Source organism: Haemaphysalis longicornis, unplaced genomic scaffold (assembly GCF_048455015.1).
Source record: "Haemaphysalis longicornis isolate Haplotype H1 unplaced genomic scaffold, Haemaphysalis longicornis Haplotype H1 scaffold_4, whole genome shotgun sequence".
Lineage (NCBI taxonomy): Eukaryota > Metazoa > Arthropoda > Arachnida > Ixodida > Ixodidae > Haemaphysalis > Haemaphysalis longicornis.
The window spans coordinates 113,837,055-113,855,533 of NW_027526361.1; the positions used below are offsets into that span (position 1 = coordinate 113,837,055).

The following is an 18,479-nucleotide window of genomic DNA, read 5'->3' on the forward strand; positions in this document are numbered from 1 at the left end:
AAGCCAAGGCAAAATTCTACGGAGTGAACGCACGTAAGCAAACATCCGAAGATAGAAGAAAATTAAAGTTTTACGAAAAAATGCTACGGCTTCGTCACGAAACGCGATAGAGTGGAGCGCGATGAAATTGTCAGACTACCCGCGGCTATTTAACATGCACCTAAACACCTCAAACATGGTAGTTTTCGCAAAGAAAGTTGCGTAACGTCGCTTTCTCACTAAAAAGGGTAATTTTTTCTGGGTATAACTGATATGAACTGGTAAGAAGAAAAAAAATAGCCAGCTACTCAACTCCCAAGAGCTGGCCATAGGGCTAGATCAGGACTGTATTCCGCCCTGTTAGCGATGTCATTAAAGAGAGAGTCCGCATAAAACCCCTGGAACCGCACAGAGGCGGTAACGTCACATACTGCGCCGAATGCATTATTCAGGAAGCCACCAACAATAGACAGTTTTAGTTGAGCGCACGCAGCAGCTCTGCGCGCGCAAGGAACTTGCGGAGGAGCAAGAGCGCATGCGCAGTACGTAAGCGGCAGCCGCGCGCTTTGCGTGCGCCCGCAAGTTTTGGATTCTTGCGTTGCGGGTTTTGCGGGCTTAGCGGGCCGTGCGCGAGGCCCCTCCCGTCCTCTTTCCGGTCGCTCTCGCCCGTGAACGAAAGGAACAAAGGAACGGCGCCTCCCCACAAACTGGTTTACGGCTTCTTCTGGCTAGGTTTACGTCTGGCGCTGGCCGACAACCACTTCTTTCGTTCGCCAATCTGGCGTTCAGTGGCGCTGCGTGACACACAAAGCGCGCATTTCGGCGCTACTGGTTTATCCACGCACCAACTTCTGCGTGCGGTCAACTAAAACTGGTTCTTCGCGAGAACTTCGCTGCGCGCGCTGAGCTGCCCCTACGTGCGCGCGCAACTCTGTGCGTACGCTCAACTAAAACTGTCTAATGATATCCTCTTTGCTGCTTGCGCGGACCGCGCAGCTCATGCGTTGGCTTTGCAATGTACCTAACAGCCTTTTCGCGTTGCGCATTTTCCGGATCAGCAACCATCACTTTCGTTTTTGAACTACATATAGCTGCACTTCTAGATCGCTCCGCATAGCAGAGTCTCACTTGCTTCTTTTCGTCGCCGTTCTTCCGTGCGTGGTTTTTTTAGGCGGCTTGTGCACGCGGCGATATGCCATGAGAAAGGCGCAGGGGAAGTAACGACTTGTCTTCGCTATCGCTACGGCGCAGTTCCGAATACTGCTCACACGAGTGCGTTGCAGTCGTTCGGTGCCGCTGTCTGGCGGCGGATTAATGCGCCCATTGGCCTCTATGGTAGCGCTGTATTTTCAGGCACCGCTTTCGGAAAATTCTGAAATCATTCAAGAATATGCTCGTCATCCGCAAGCGAGCTATTGGTGTAAAAGGACTCCTCCGCACACGATACACCCATAATCCCGAAGGAGAGTAAACAGCATGTCCCATGCAACTCCGAATGGGAGTGCAGTAAACGTTTTAGCAAAGAAAGTTGGGACCAACTGCTATTACGTCGGGAGTGGAAGCCGTCAGTAATGGGAGTTTATTTTATCAGCAAAACTCGGGTTTATACAATTGCATTTGAAAATATTTTTGCTGACACACTGGTTTTTCAGAGGCTCATTAAGAGTGCACGTCGAAGTTTTTAAGGAATTTCGCAGAGTCGCATTGGTGGTGTTTTTATTTTATTTTCGGTGTTTTGATTTAAATACGTGCTCAGTATGTTTTGCGAATAAAATAAGCGTTGTTCCTGAAAATAAACGAATTAAAAACTTATTTGAACGTGGTGTTTCGGAACTTAAAGGGACTCTGCAACACTTCCGATAAACGCTTTTACTCTTTCCTTCGCGTCTGGAAGCACTGTGAAAGCTATTGTTACCGTCAGCACGGAGCGGCACTGTGTGATTTGCTCGTCGCAGTAAATACGCCTTCCATCTCTGCTTTGCTTTTTTGGCTTTCTTTTTAGAGTAGCTATCGAATGCATTCATTGCTGCAACTGAAGAAAAGCGGTACAAGAGCCGCTACACTGCTGTGTTGACGTAATTCCAACGGTAAAAGAACGCAGGACCGGGAAAGAGAAAAAGATATTTTGAAGAGGTTTCTATGTTATCTGAAGGGCATAGAGCAGCAATTTTTGGCGGAGGCGCTTTCGGACCCACCAATCTAAGTATATGGATGTGTTGGTTGACTACGTTCTGCAAGCATTTAATAGTTCCAAAAAAAGCTAAAAAACGTGTTGCAGGGTCCATTTAACACAGTACGAAACACGGGTTTAAAACTGTTGTTTCCCTCTTCTGTAGGCTACACTTCTATTAAAGCTATTGAAAAGGAACAGCAGAAGCGAGCTCCGACAGACAGACAGACAGACAGACAGACAGACAGACAGACAGACAGACAGACAGACAGACAGACAGACAGACAGACATACAGACAGACAGACAGACAGACAGACAGACAGACAGACAGATTAAAAGTTTCGCTTTTAAGTGGCCGGAAAAAGACGATAGTATTTGAAAACTTTCATTGTGCCAAAATACGAACCACACATGTTCTGTGTGGAGACTGAGAGCTGAGAAGTGTATTACACTGTAAGTTTCATGCTTTTCACTGTAAGTTTCATACCCGCGCTGCTTTTAGACGCAAAAAACTTTGCATTCACAAAGATTGAAGAATAATTGGTCGAGCGCACCTTATTCGTCAATGCGCTTATTGTGTCACACATGCACGATAAGAACAAACAATTGCTAGCCTACGCATTTCACCACTTTCATGTAACCATGGCGTCGCCAGATCATTCTTGTTTTATTATACAGCATTAACCCAACGGCAAATAGCAAAACCATAAGAATAATTTTGCGAACCGCTGCCACGACGTCCGCTCAATTCAAACTGCAATTCAAACCTCCTCCAAAATACAAACGGGAGCCAGTAAAGAGGTAAAACAATTGGATAATTAAGAAGATGAGTTTCTCCTTTGTTGGACACGGAAATCAAACTAATTACATGCAATGCAGCATGTAATTGAGAAATGGTGGAAAACTCAATGGTGGGAACACAAAGAGAATAGCCGTGCTTGGGCCATGATAATCGTTGCAGGGAATGGCGTCGAATTCTTGTTGTACGAAAATTACACGGCTTTCTAGAGCCATTACTTTTTTCCGAAATACAAGAAAATACATAAAAGCAACTCAGCAAACTGAAAAAGATATCCAGACCAGAATTTCTAATAAATAAAGGAATGTTGACGGGTTGCGCCTTCTTTGTTTACGACAGGGAATACGGCGCGTGCAAACAAGCGAATATTTGTTCGCACGCTTCCTGGAAATAATGTTTACCTCGTTGCAGTCATCATGTCCCCCGGTCTTTTGCTTCGTAAACAATCATTTTCGCGCTTAGATTTCGTGTTTTATGTGAGGCATTCGAGTTATCCCGTTCATTTGTTTCTACGCAAATGTTTAACGTTGATGGTGCAAATGTACAGAAAGATGTCAACATTCGAGACGGAGCACTTTGCGCTCGGCGTAAATGTTGTGCAGATAAGTACACTGTCGAACTGCTTTTGTAGAAGGGCTTTTTGGCCATCCTTGGGACAGTGACCAATCATTTAAATAAACAGCGCCGTAATTGCTTTATGAAATCAACAATCTTGCTGGTGCTCCCTAAGAGTTTGTTTACAAACGCAGTTTAGGCAAGTACGTTCTAGCGCATGTCCAATGAAGTTGATGTGCTTCTAATCAAAGGCACGCTGAAAGCAAAAAGAAAGTTGGCTATACAGTTGAACCTCCTCATAACGAACACTGATATAGCGAATTATTGTCTATAGGGAACTAAATACAAACTTTGGTTGGTCACGCTTTATTTCAATGACACCTATTATTTTATAAAAAACTGAAACCGAGAGACCCCATATATAAGGAAGAAATATTTGACCACGAGTCTGAGAAGCTACTTGAAAAAAAAAAAAAAACCGTCAATAGATACTGCGAAGGTGTAAAGGCCTTTTTGTGCGTGGACACAGTGGAAAACTTCATCCTGATCAGTGCTGTGAGTCGCCACGAGAAGAAGATCACATTCTGCGTAAATAAAATGAGGACGCAGGCCTGTTTTGTCAAGAGAACTTTATTCTGTTGTACTTTCCCGTACTCAGGTTCCGGTTCAATGAGGTTAAAATGCGACAAGGAGAAAGGTAAGGGTTACATTGTTTACAGTGGATTCGTAGCCCAAAAAAATGCATTTTTGTATGAAGTATGTTGGCGCGAGCCAGATTTTTTATTTGTTAGGGCAGATGTTTACCTCTACAGTACAAAAAATATCGGTTATAACGAACTGATGTGCTGTCCCGATACTGCTTCGTTATAACAAGGTTCGACTGTATCAGTAATCATAAGTTGGTGTAGTAAATGTACGGGCGCACCCCCTATTTAATACATCATCTTAGATTGTAAAATATTTTCATGAAATGTCCATTAAAAATGTTTATTAAATTTTCGACCATATTCAGGAACGCGTTCAAGTCTTTGTGAACGAAACGTCATATCGTCGTTAAACAGAAAACGGTTCACGACAGCAATGACCGGGACGACAGCCATATATTGAAATATCAAGACCAGACAAAATAGTTTTTAAGTTGCAGTTACCAAGGGGAAGCATTTCCGGTATTCTTAAGGAAAACATAAGTTTTTCTGTAGTTCAGTCAAGTAACTTCGTATCGAGCAATATTCGCACTGCTACTACCTCGTATTATATTTTCTGGAAGGTATTTTCTTGCAGGTATCTTGTGATATTTTCTTACGGGTATCTTGTGATATATTCCTGCTATATTTTCATAAGAACGAAGAAAGTCATGTTTGGGGCTAACGCGAAGTTGCAAACTGTACACTTTGAAGCTTCAGTCCCCTTGTTATTTGAAACACTAACGCATACCACCTCGGATACGCGCGTGGCGTAGCAATTTTCCCTGCTAAGCTTTATATTTAGGACTTTGCATTGATCTACAATGTTGCGAAATAGGACAGCCGCCATTTGCCCGTCATAGGACACGCTGAGAGCAAAACAAATTTCTGGACCGAATGGCATCGAACATGTTCCCAGGGTACCGTCTGCCGAACAACGGATTCGTGATAAGAAGAGGCCTATGTTTCTGCAATAATGTTCCTGGAATCGCAAGTTATTAGTGTCAACCTAATGGCAACAAGCCGCAATGCTGCAATCGATATAATCACAAAGAAATAGATGGGAACGGGGCGAGATAAACGCCGACATATAATTGGTGCGTTCGATGCGAGCGTGTACCAGTTTATCTGGTGCTGTCATCGTACCAACAGCAGTAGATCGTCCGCATTTGCTCCACAACGCTTGCGGCTTGAAGCCTCTACGGTAGAAGGGATGTATCTCCAGCCAGCCTGGGCCTCCCCGTCAAGCACTGGCCGCGGTTTTCTAGGTACTCAGGTAAGTACTTTTTACGCTTGTGCCTTGGCTCAAGATAATGGGCGAACGCTAAAAAGAATCATATCTTCAAATCCACAATTTCGATACAATTGTTTTAATATTGTAGCGTTGCTTCATCATCGAGCGAAAGCCCCGTGTAGAACTCATGGCCGCTTTGCGGCGCAGGATAATTTTATCGGAACTGTCATAAATCCCCCCTTGAAGACTCGTCATAGATAGTTTCTTCCCTTCCCTTTGAAAGAACAGCCAGGTTGGCTAGATCGCTATGAAAACAAATTATTAGTCATTCCTCTCTTTTAAGGGTGATGACAAGCGAAGCTCTAACACACATCATAGAGGCGACGCAGAATTGAGGTTTAAGGCACGCACAAATTTTGTTTCTATTCAGCGTTGACGGCAGTCATCCAGAAAGATACACAAATAGACGCACGCATATTTATGTGATCTACTCACCCGGAGAATAGCGCCTATTAATAACTAATTGTCTTAAAAATCCATATGTAAGCGACAAAACGTAGAAGCTTGAGGTACAAATCATGTTAAGATGGCGCGAGGCTTTGGAGATAATCCTGTGCTAATATAAAGGCACACACACCGAGACGTTCGTTTTTCTTCTCTTCGCTATTCAAAACACGTGACTTTCTGTTCGCTGATATGGGAAATACACAGAACCCAAGCCTTATACGCTTCGCCTAGAACACGCTTCTAAGGCCGATGTTATGTGTAATAGCTTGTTTTTGTAGATAATAAGCCTACCCTAATGCTACGATATATAGATGCCATTTATGTTACAATATATCAGGCTTAAGGCTCAAAAATCGCCTATAGCCAGGAAAAAGGCAACCATTATTTTGATTCATAAAAAGGGAGAGGTACCAGTGACCTTAACAATTACAGACCGATCAGTCTACTCTCAGCCATTTGCATGCTGTTGCCGAAGTTATAGTTAATCGTGTTGGACACAGCCTGAATTCCCAACAACTCGAAGAGCAGGCTGGGTTTAGGCAAGGGTGCTGAACCATGGACCGCATTCATGTTGTCAATCAAGTTATAAAAAAACCGCAGAATGCAGTAAGCCCCTCTACATGGCATTTATAGACTTTGCGAAAGCGTTTGACTCAATGCAAACTGCAGCCGTGCTAAAATACATATAAGGCATGTACGGGCAGGACAACACTTCCAATCAAAGCGATAAATTCCCCATCCTAAAGGGAGTAAGACAAGGAGTCACTATCTCGCCAAAAGTGTCCACAGCATGTCTGGAGGGGTATTTAGATTTCCTCACGGTGAAGACACAGAATTAAGGATAAATGGAGAATACTTGAGTCATTTAAAGTGTATGCTGAGTGAGACTGCAGAAAACCTGCGAGAAATGCTTGACGAACTGCGATCAGAACGCATGGCCGTGGAGCTAAAAATAAATAGTTATAAATCTAAAGTGATGAGGAATAAGCATGCCAAAAACGTCCGCTTCAGCTTGGGAAACGAAACGCTAGAAGTGAAAGAATATAACTACCCCGAACAGATGGTTAGTGATGACCCCAACCCCGAGAGAGAAATCCGGCTCAGAATAGGTATAGGTTGGGGTGCAATCGGCAAGCACTCCAAATAATGAGACATAAGCTACCTCTATCGCTCAAAATAAAAAATATACAGCCAGCGCATACTGCCTGTGATGACACAAGGAGGTGAAACTTGCCGCCTTACTAAACAAGAGGAAAGCAAACTTTGATCGACTAAACGGCCATGGAACGAATAATGATAGAAGTAACACTCTTAGACAGGAAACGAGCTTCCTGTATCAGGAAACACACTCGAGTAGATGAAATTATACTTCAACTGAAGAAAAAGAAATGGGCTTGGTCTGGCCATGTAGTGGGACGTACTGACCACCGGTGGACAATTAGGGTGACAAAGTGGATGCCAAGAAATGGGCCTAGAAAAAGGAGAAGGCCAATAACACGATGGAGGGGCGAAATACGGAAATTCGGTTGCCAACAGTGGACTCGTGCGGCGCACGGAACGAGCGATTGGAAGTCAATGGGAGGGACCTTCGCCTTGCTGCGGGCCTGAGTAAACTGTTGATGATGATGATGATCAGGCCATTTGAGGCACCATGAGCAAAAATGAAGACACCTAAGCACTTATGAGCTGTAGGTTGGAAAGCAGTAATGTTCACTTGAACGCCAGTGAGTGCTGCTTCACATTTGTTCTGCGACTAATGTTTTCAAGTTTTTCCGGGGTATCTGCGGTGCGCTGGCATGGACGCCCCCTTACCGAAGTCGCGTCTGCCGATGTAATAGATGCCTCCGAATCCATAGTAATATGGTACGTACTGCCGCAGCTAAAGGTCACGTGGAACATGCTATGGAATTCACATCAGCCAATCGTAGGTTTACAAGCCGTGTTGCTGCCACATACGTTGGACACCTCCAGCTGGTTCACTCATGGGACATTTAATGCCTACACAAGCTTTGGCAAATACACCTTTTCGGGTATGTTTCGGGTACGAATGGGGTGTTTAGAGGACAAAGAGAGAGAGAGAGAGAGAGAGAGAGAGAGAGAGAGAGAGAGAGAGAGAGAGAGAGAGAGAGAGAAATGGACCCGGTTTAGCTCAGCTAACCTTGGACATGCAAAGAATGCTTGGGTGGCGTAGTCGTTCTTACCGTAAATCACCCGTGGCATTGCCCACTCACGCATGTAAATGAGTGACAACCCGTGTGTACAGTATATACAGTTCCAATCCAATCCAATCCGATAAAATTCAATTTATTCCGTTCCAATCCAATCCATTTCAATCCAACCAATCCAATCCAATCCTATCCAAATCCAATCCAATCCTATCCTATCCAATGCTCCTCGCGCATGCGCAACACTGCGTACACGGACGCCAAGCTCCGGACAAAGCGAAGTCCTAAGGTGCTTCGCACCTAAAATTGGAAAACTTCGCAGGATGCATCGATGTTTCTTTTCTATCGGGCATCTGTATCACTGTGAGATTGCTCAGCAGTAACATACCACTTTACGGACTGTGCGCTTTTGTGCTGTCTCCTCAGGGCGACGTCTCCACGAAAGAAAGCATCCCGCAAAAACAGAACAGGTGCTGGGTGACCCTGTTCAAGATCGTCATCGCCGCTGCCTGCACTTCCGGATTCCTGTACCAGGCCGTGGGCGTCGTCCTCTACTTCCGTTCCTACCCAGCCTTGGTGTCGAGCGTATTCGTCCACGACGCGGCTGAGTTCCCCGCTGTCACCATTTGTCTCTCATCCTGGTTAGTTCCATGACTCAACCTGGTTGTTCAGGCAGCCGAAAATTATCCTTGTTACTTTTTTTGGCATCGTACCACAGGCCACGGCCCTTGCACTTTTGTTTGTGCGCTGCATTACGTAACTTAGAAAGTAATTTCTTTGGCTGTTTGCCGGAAACTAGAGCGTTAGTTTACCGGCAATGTGTTGTTAAATTGGAAACAACATATCCGACGGCGAAAAAAAACCGTCATTCGACCTTAGAGGCCACCTCAACGACGACATCGCTTTCGACACAACTATTCGCGAATTACAATACATTCAACGCAATTCGAGTCTTAAATTTTCACTTTCGGCCACACCATGGGAAAAAATGTATTTTTATGTGCGGCTTTTCACATAAAACATCATTGCTAAGCGTTAAAGTTCGCCCTGTGTTGTTACAATTGTGGCATGTTAGGGGGCATCCGCCAATAGGCGGTGAATGTTGTACCAAGAAAACGACACTTTTCAACGCACTCCCCCCCCCCCCCAAAAAAAAAAAGAAGAGAGTGTAAATAGTTCGAATAAACTAATAACGCATGATGAAGTTGAATCCAATAAGATAACTACACAATGTTTAGGCCCACTTTCTCTTTTAAAGCAAAGCTTTCTACCTCTACCAGCCAACGGTTCTTTCGCGGCGTGCGGTACAAAAAACTCCCAACGCGGATTGGGTGGGGAGGGTGGTTTTCACTCACGGAGCACAGTGTAGATTGCGGGGGGAATGGCTACCCAGCGTTCCCCGCGCGCAAGTGCCTGCTCGCACAGGCGGGCCAGTTGGCGGGCCCGTCTGCGGGACGGCGTTGTCGTCCGCTTTAGCGACGGTAGCGATGAAGGAAGCGCGCTATGCCCCGAGCTATACTCGGTTACAACTTAAGAACGGCACCGAAGTTGCTGCTGTGCCTCATCACCGCAGCTGGATGTCACTCCGCGCAGCACAAGTAGCGCGTTACTGGGAATATTTTGAACATGACACGAGCCGTTTTTGTATCTTGTTGGACCTAATATGCTTATAAACTACTACAGCGACGGCAAACAAACTACGTGATAATAGGCAGACGAAATCACGCATTCGTGGCAGTCTCCTTTCAAAACGCGCGCGCCCGTTGACATCCGGGTCCGTCGCTTAGGCGGAGTGATACAGTACATGAGCTGGTGCCGTTCTTAACTTGTTCCCGAGTATAGCACATCAGGATGGCTAGGTTACGCTGTCTCACCCTTCGAAAGACGCTCCTCTCCTTTCTATTCACGCCGACGCACGGCCGGGTTACACCAGCGGCGTCCGCCGCTCTAGCCCGGCGTGTCCGACACTCCTGCCTTCGGGACGCCGCCACCGCGAATTCCAAGTAACGGCTGGCAGAATCTCTGGTTTCACTCTTTCTGGAGTCACGTGTGGGAATTCAAGTGGCGTCGCATAGGCAATTGCTTTAGGTGTCGTTTAAAGCTTTGCTTTCAAACCACCTTCACAGCGTGGATTGGAGCCAATTTTTCTTGTCTTTGTTGCATTAGGTGATAGAGTAGACACGTTAACTAGCAACGAGTACCTGATCCAACTACCAGAAACAAAAATATCACGTCAAAACTGGTTTTTATCGTTTTTCTTGCCTTTGTTTTACTCCAGGCTCGGTGCTGCTAGCGTACGCTTCTCTTGGTTGCTTCTCTATTTCACCCAATTTTGTGGTACTCACCTAGTCATGATTATTACAATAGGTGCACTAAGCGTAAACCTGCGGTGCAAGCTGAGCTGACAACTCTTGCCGGAACTTGGTGATTAACTGGCTGGAAGCCAAGTTGTGGCCTCACATTTGTTGTACTGATAGTTTTTTAGCAGCAAAGCTGTTTAGCAAATCGTTACATTGCGTGTCAGCAGTTAACAACACTAAGAACATGCGTAACTCACGGAGACCATCCAGCGTCCCCGGCGCACTTTTGTCAAGCCAAGCACACCCATTTAGAGAAATCGGCCTAGAATTGCAAAAAAAAAAGGCCCAGCGTTTGATGTAATTGTGGAAACACTTCCTCGGAACGAGAAAGACACGTCAACGTCATAGCATACGCCCTCCAAGGTGATGTCCAATAAAATCACCCCCCCCCCCCTCAAAAAAAAAAAAAAAACGAAGGACCCTCACACTTATAGTAACAGTTTTGGAGTATAGGTCGTTACGCTGCAAACAAGAAACAATTCGGCTGCAATCGTGGAGATAAACCGTCGTAATAGTCGTGAAGGTTGCGTACAGGTTTGATACCTTCAAGTCTTACGCGCAAGTCTTACGCGTTAGTGCTTACGGGGGACTTCAACGCGCACCATCCAGCTTGGGGCAGTGTTAAGACGACAAGGGGAAACAGTCTGCTCGATGTGGCCAGCCAAGCAGGACTATCAATGCTCAACAGTGGTTGTCCCACGTTTTTTCGGGGCAGCGCTTCAAGCGTGTTGGATGTGACTATGGTGTCCACTTCTCTGCTGACTGTCGCATCCTGGTACCCAGACATTGAAAGCTTCGGCAGCGATCATATCCCAACGTACACCATGATTGATGGAGTTCGTGGCGGTACCATCAAGCGGCCATTGTCGACTGTAAACTGGTCGACTTTCCGAGACATGCTGGAGGATAATGCTGCTGCATTGTCTACGAGCGAAGAGCTAGCGGAATCTATTGCCAGGGCCCAGTCACAGTCAACACGGCGGAGCTTGGCGCCAAAGGCGTGGGCACCAGTGGACGGAGAGTATGGGATCTTGAGGACAGAAAAGTGTATCCCCCAGAGATCTCAGTGTTCAGAGAAGGAAGAAGCAGCGTTGACAACGTCATTGCTTTGGTGAGGGACATTCATCGGCAAAAGGCTGCGAAAAGATCACAGTAGCTGTGTTCCTAGACATCAAGGCGCTTTCGATAGCGTTTCTCATGAAGCTGTTCGAAGGGAAATGGCGTTTGTAGGGCTACGAGGGCGGATGCACACTTGGCTCTGTAACTACTTGCATAAGCGGTACGTCTATATGACCACCAAGGAAGGCGACACAAGGCGGCATGAGATTACACAAGGCGTCCCTCAAGGCGGAGTCCTAAGCCCTGTGCTGTTTAGCATCTGTCTCATCCGGATCACGAAAGTGCTACCCCAAGGTGTTAACATATCTCTCTATGCTGATGACATCTGTATCTGGGCTTCTGGCAAAAACCGGAGAAGTATACGATCAAAACTGCAGAAAGCTCTTCTTGCAATTCAAAAGTACCTTAGAACCTGCGGCTTGCTAATTTCACCCGAAAAGTGTGCCGCGGTCGCCTTTACGAGGCGGGATTTATCCCGCTATCCTCTGGTCATAAATGAAACAGAAATACCATACGTTCACAACCATAAATTTCTCGGAGTTACATTAGATCGCTCACTATCTTGGGCCCCCCATATCCGTATCCTTAGAGAACGCCTGCATTCATTTGTGCCATTTTCCGGATGCTTACAGGAAAAACATGGAGCTGCTCAGTGGCTTCGCTACTACGACTTTATAAGGCACTATTCCTTGGCCTTCTGCGGTACAGCCTCCCAGCGCTGATTGGTTTGTCTAAGACAAACTTCAGAGTGATAGAGTGTGCGCAGGCTCAAGTTCTGCGCATCTGCCTGGGCCTTCCAAGGTGCACATCCACGAATGGAACTCTCTGCGAAGCAAGGTGTATGTCCGCCCGGACACTCCAAGCCCAAGAGTTCCTTCGCACCAGCCTCCGTCACGTAACCCGGTGTGCTGACCATCCTCTAGCACAGGTGTCTTCCCCGCATGTACGGAGCCTCCTACCGGCCAACTTCGAACGCCCAAGCAAGCCTGCCTTTCCGCCATGGAAAGCTGCACCATGGGATATAGGTCTCACCATACCAGGTATAGGCAAGAAATCATCTCTGCCTGAGCAAGCCTTGCGATACTACACGCTGGAGCATATCAGTTCGCGTTATCTTGGCCACATTCAGGTATATACAGACGGATCCGTGAAGTCTGACTCGTCAGCCATTGGAGTTTCGATTCCGTCGGTGGGACTAACTGTGAAAGAGAAACTCAGTCACAAGACGTCGTCCACCTTCACTGAGTTAACTGCTATTAGGGCGGCACTCCTTCACATCACCAATAGTCCCGCTCGACAATGGGTGATTTTTACCGATTCGCGGCCTGCCTTGCAAGCACTGATGAAGCCATCCCACCGCTGCGGCCAACTTGTGCGTGAGTTAAACGCATTGCACACACTAGGGCTACGAGACGGGCACCGCATCTCGCTTCAATGGCTACCGGGTCATTCCGGCATCAAGGGGAACGTCATCTCTGACGCAGCAGCGAAAGAGGCGCACAATCTGCTTCTGTCTATTGGAATCCCGTATTCCAGACAAGACGGAAGTACGGCCGTGAATGCGCTTGGATGGAAACTGCAGTTATCAGCTTGGCAGGACCCTCTTAAGATACCCTTGCCTCTGCACGCGATTGACCCTCAGTGCAATTTCCAGTTTCCGCGAGGTCTGCAAAAGAAAACTGAGGGTGTCCTTCACCGACTACGCCTGAACGTTGCCTTCACTGGTAGTTTTCTTTTTAAGATAGGCTGGGCGGACTCGCCATTGTGCTCTGTGTGCTCTGTGAGAGACGACATACAGCATGTCTTGTGTTACTGCCCGAAGCATACAACTCAACGTGAAACAGCTAAAAGAACTCTAGTGCGACTGCTACGAGGACACTCTTTAGAGCTGCGTCACTTTCTTGGTCCGTGGCAAAATCACGCTGACGCGGCGCGAGGGACAAAGGCTCTGTTAACTTTTCTGTCTGACACGGGACTAACCGATGTTCTTTAAACTTGGGATCCTCAGATTTTTTTTCCTAGTGCTGTAATTTTTTTCTACGTTCCGAACTGATTTCATTTTCTTCTCCCTCTTATTCATTGTTGGTGCGCACTTCTTCCCCTCCTTTTTTTTTTCACCTCGCTATGTTCACCCCCATCTGAAGTAGCAAGCCCCGCCGTTTGTGGGGCTAACCTCTTCAGTATTCATTAAAGTTTTCTCTCTCTCTCTCTACGCGTTAGTGTGAGATTCCTTCATTTTTTGCAGTGGAACGTATTTTACAAATCTTTGTTAAAATTACGCAGAAAAGAAACCAAAAAACGTAGTAACTGACGTAATTAACGAACGCTTACTTAAGCCATTCATCCTTATGGACAGTTTAGTTGTTGGTTACAACTTAAACCCGCTGTCAAACTATGCCGCATTGTGTTGGTTACTCTTCAATGAAAAGGTCACGTTATGAGTAAAAAAAAATGTCAGCTTTTCGTTCGCGGGATTCAGAAATTGTGTTCGTTTCTTGAACGGTCGCTGGTACCACTAATATCGTAACAATGAGAAATGGGGTTGCTAACTTGTGAAGAAATTATATATGGATGTCGCGACTTCGTTTATGCAAACGAAGTGTCGACGTAAGGAATTTCCAGGCTGAAAACTGAGAACACTCGTGGCTCGCACATCTATAATGTAGCTTCCATTCGAAAAGACTTTTTTTCACCAGTAAAATGCCCTTTTCTTTTCTTAAATTCGTACATATCGCCTTAGTTTTGATCTGTCTGCATGTACCATTTTGGTTGCCGTTATGCTGCCATCATGTGACCCAATTTATTCCAGTCCTGCTCACAACCTTGCAGGTACAACACTACGAAGGTGTGTGACTACTTTCCGAAGAACTGCTCAAGGGAGGACATTGTAAGCAATACGAAACTTACAAACAATTTACCTAACATTAGGGACTAAGTTTAGTGCCAGCACGATATTCCGTATACGGCGGCTTATTTTCAGTGTACGGTACAGCGTTTCTATCCCGAAATTGTGCCAGCTGAAAGCAAAGCGAGAACAGGTTTTGCTTCGTTCGCTTCTTTTCAGTTTTGTTTATGCATAAATGCGAGGGCACTATAATTTATACTAGCTTGTAGCATTGCTGCGCTTCAGCAATGGATATTCATTCCCGTTGTTTGCAATGTTGGTTGGTCATAATTGCATCGTGTTGCCGCGGGCAAGTTTTAAAACGTACACTTCGCTATGACTACACACTAAGTTGCACCCATCGTGTTCAAGACGGTTTCTTCGCATCATCATGTCAAGGCTAAATTTTACCTGTGGCTGGGGAAGTAAAAGTAGGCAATATAAACTTCTGTCAGCCTTTTTGATCTCTGAGTTCACAGCGATTTGTTGTTTTGGATGTAGAGTGTCGTATAAAAACATCGTTGTGACCGGGTGAAGTTCTGTCAGATTAGAAAGATTTCCCTAGCCGAGTAAAAATCATGCTAATTTCGACGGAGAGCCTGTTTGCAAAGATAACGGAAGTACAACAAAGATGGTGGCGACCCAGCGGCTATTCCGAACTTTGCCAAGTGATTTTAAAGTTTCAAAAATGTACTACTATAGGCCCGGTAACACAGTGAACAACTATGAGAACGGTGGTTTCAAAAAAAGAACTCACTGTTTTTTCGTATATATGGTAATTATTGTATAGGGATGCTACAAAACTGTACGAGAAACCACAAATCATGCCTTGAGGAGGTTGGGATGTGACCCGCCTCTAAGTGACTCGTTCGACATGTTCATCGCCGCAGTTAGCATAGAAATCTTACGAAATTTCTTCCATCCCCTTGAAGAATGTGAAACTCTTAGAGCTTACCTGTCTGAAGTTTCGTGCGTCCACTTATTTTAATGTTCACGCGCATTGAGCCCTTTTCGGATGTCCAGCCAAATGATCTGAACAAAATCGTCCCGCCAACGTACGAGCTATCCCATGGCCGTTGTGTCAAAGAAGGAAAGAGCAAATATAAAGATAAAAAAGACTGAATAAATGCCTAAGAGGGCGAAAGGGTCGAAAGGCAATAGTGGAGAAAGTACATGGATAGCGGTAAAATAAAGGCGGTGTTTATAAAATTAAGATAGATTAACCTTGCTTAACGCAAGGTTCTAACATTCTGCAGAACGTATACAGGCCGGGACATGTTCCTATAAAATACAGCCGAAATATCCGGTTTTATTACTGAATCCTTGGCAAATTGTATAAATACCCTTCGTGCTACATTTAGTCATGAAAACTGCTGTATATTCCCATATGATGCAGATTCCAACAGAATTATATCAGCGTCATTTCAATGAGACAACGCACAGGGCCGTTTTATGGCTGTGAAAAAGATACCTGTGCAAATGTCCGACTACCGAACCTCCTACAAAACATCTCCTCGTGCGCTGCGCGAACGTACCTCGGGCTACGTAAATGGGCTAAAAACTTTTTACAGCTGCGGACTGGCCTTGCCTGCCTTCACATTCGTTAATGTGAGCCGCGTAAAAATAGTCATGTACAAGAACATTTTTGTACGTTATGAAAACACCGTCGAAACAAAATTCGTGTAATATAACGTATTCCGGTTTAAGGGAAAGTGTAAAACAGAGCCCCCCGCTCCCCGCAACTTTTTTTGTACTGTTAAGCGGCTGCATTGTACTCCTCAGTCGCGAGAACCACTTTTTATTTCTCAACTTATATTGCTACGACATTACTTAGAACTAAATTCAGTACTTTGAATTCGAACATGTCAGAAGTCAAGCTTGCCCGTATGGCTCTCGAAGACCCATCACAGGGGCATTAATGTTGAAGCGCTAATACTATTTTACTACCTTTACGCCGTCTCATGCATCCAGATCCTGTTCTACACCCAGCCGAAGTTTCTTGACTCGGTCGAGATGCGACGCTACGGCTTTCCAGACGTTGAAAAGCTGTTCACCTGTCGCATGGGCTCCCAAGAGCAACTTTGCGAGCCATTCGAGTGCCGGAAATCGTAAGTTACTTCAGCGATGAGGTCGTGAGAATTTCTGCAAGCCTAGGAAACATGAGATTAAGGTAGCTCCAACTAAAAGTAGCATCCTGCCAGCAGACACTGAACGCAATAATGTGTGTCAAGCATTAAAGAGTATTGCAAGAGCTCCGTAGCCTCTAAAGCCATTCAAACATGCAGTTTTGTGATGACGGCTCTTTGGTGGCATCATCTAGAATCAAGCGCCAGTTTCTGCGGACTCCCGCGAAGATGTGCTTCACCTTCGATCCGGAGCTACTTCCCAAAGATCACGCATTCTTTCGATGCAGCACACCCTGGATGTACGGTGAGGGCTCAAGCTTTACACGTAATGCTCGCATGTGGTTTTATTTTAGACGGAGATAAAGATCCAACCTAGCAATCTGACGCTGTAGGGCAAGGCAGATACCTCCTATTGTCTCCTTATCACTTTGAATAAGCATCGTCGCATCTGAAAGTAGCCCTGACCTTTCGTGAATGGTCTAAGGGATTCGTTTTGTTAAAGAGTCAACTATAATAAGAATAATTTCAATTTAAATCCGCCCCTCGCAAGCTTGTTTGATCCTACAAATATATAATCCATCCAGAATCATGCTGCAGGCCTTTGGGTTGCCATCGTTTACTCATTTGTTCCACTTTCGGGTAAAAAAAAATAAAACAGGCTTTGCTTCCGTACGCTTCAAATAAAGCCGCAGGTGAAATTTTAATCAGTGTATGATTGTAGCAGCTAATTACAGTGAAATATTATGTGTATTTAAAGTTTACATGTTTCACATATTGGGATTGATTTTCTCAAGTAGTTTCACCAAAAATAACTCAGAAGGGTTTACAGTAATACCATTTTTGCATTGACCCTTCTTGCGATTTGTCGCGAAACAGAGCTGAGTCTCGAAGCGACCTGGGACAAAGAGCAGCTGCTGAACTCGTACCACTTCACCACTCACCCGCTGCTGCTTCACAAGTCGCAAAGGCACTCCCCTGGAAAGATGGAGAACGTCGTGCTCGTTGACGACCTGCTCTACGAGATCACCATCCAACAAGTACGCTATGGTAGAAGATAATAACTGTGCGGGCCACGTTGGCTTCAAGCGTTTTCTGTAGCGCTTGAAACTGAGTTTCACGCTGAATTAACTGACGAAGGAATGAGAGGTGATTTGCAGTTAGAAAATGCCGCATAGGGTCTTTCGCGAACGTGCAGGAAGTTTTAGCCGCGTATAGGGACCGGGCAGCTGGACGGGTGGCGCCACCACTCGGCGCTCCCCTCGTCAGTGGAATGAGCCGGTGCATTGGACTACACAACCTCCCGTTGTTTTTGTCGCGTTTGCTTCGGTGCTTTGTATGTTTTGGTGGCGTTGGGAGCAGAAATGGGAGATGAAACGAAGTCTAGACAAATGTGTTGGGTTCTTAGCTGCAGTAATGACTACGTAAACTTGTCAGACGCGTCTAAAGTTGGGTATCGGCTGCAATGGCATGAGCGCTTTTTGCAGCGATCTGCGCTTGGCTCCACCCGTTCGGAGTACGAATAAAACTACTATTATTAGTATTATTTTCTTCTTAAATGCACTAACGGCTACGCAAACTTATGGGGTGCTTGTAAGGTTGGGTAAGGGCTACATTGACACGAGCTCTTTTTGCAGCGCTCTGCGCCTGGCTCCGCGCGATCTGAGTAGGAATAAAACTATTAGCAATATTAGAATTCATTTCTACCACTTTAAATTATCTTCACTGGTTTCAATGACTACGGTTTCCACGCCAGCCTTAGCGCAGCTGGGATACCTCGATACGTGCGCTTTAAATAGAAAGGCACCTGCATACGAGATGGATTACCGTGTAGCCGTAGAAATGTTGCGGTAGTTTACACTTTCTGTAACCGTGAGCTTTCCCATTCAGGCTCCCATGC

The 18,479-nt window shown here is 45.6% G+C and overlaps 1 protein-coding gene across 1 annotated transcript in view; it reads left to right on the top strand.

The window, feature by feature from the left end:
• Positions 1-5,400: 5,400 nt before the first annotated feature.
• The window catches only part of LOC144179940 (uncharacterized), a 46,694-nt gene continuing 33,615 nt past the window's right edge, over positions 5,401-18,479 (top strand). Inside the window, exons 1-6 of the mRNA XM_077708356.1 lie at positions 5,401-5,463; positions 8,520-8,734; positions 14,402-14,459; positions 16,428-16,564; positions 16,777-16,886; positions 17,459-17,619. Coding sequence (XP_077564482.1) covers positions 5,401-5,463; positions 8,520-8,734; positions 14,402-14,459; positions 16,428-16,564; positions 16,777-16,886; positions 17,459-17,619 — 744 coding nt within the window. The remainder of the gene's footprint in view (positions 5,464-8,519; positions 8,735-14,401; positions 14,460-16,427; positions 16,565-16,776; positions 16,887-17,458; positions 17,620-18,479) is intronic.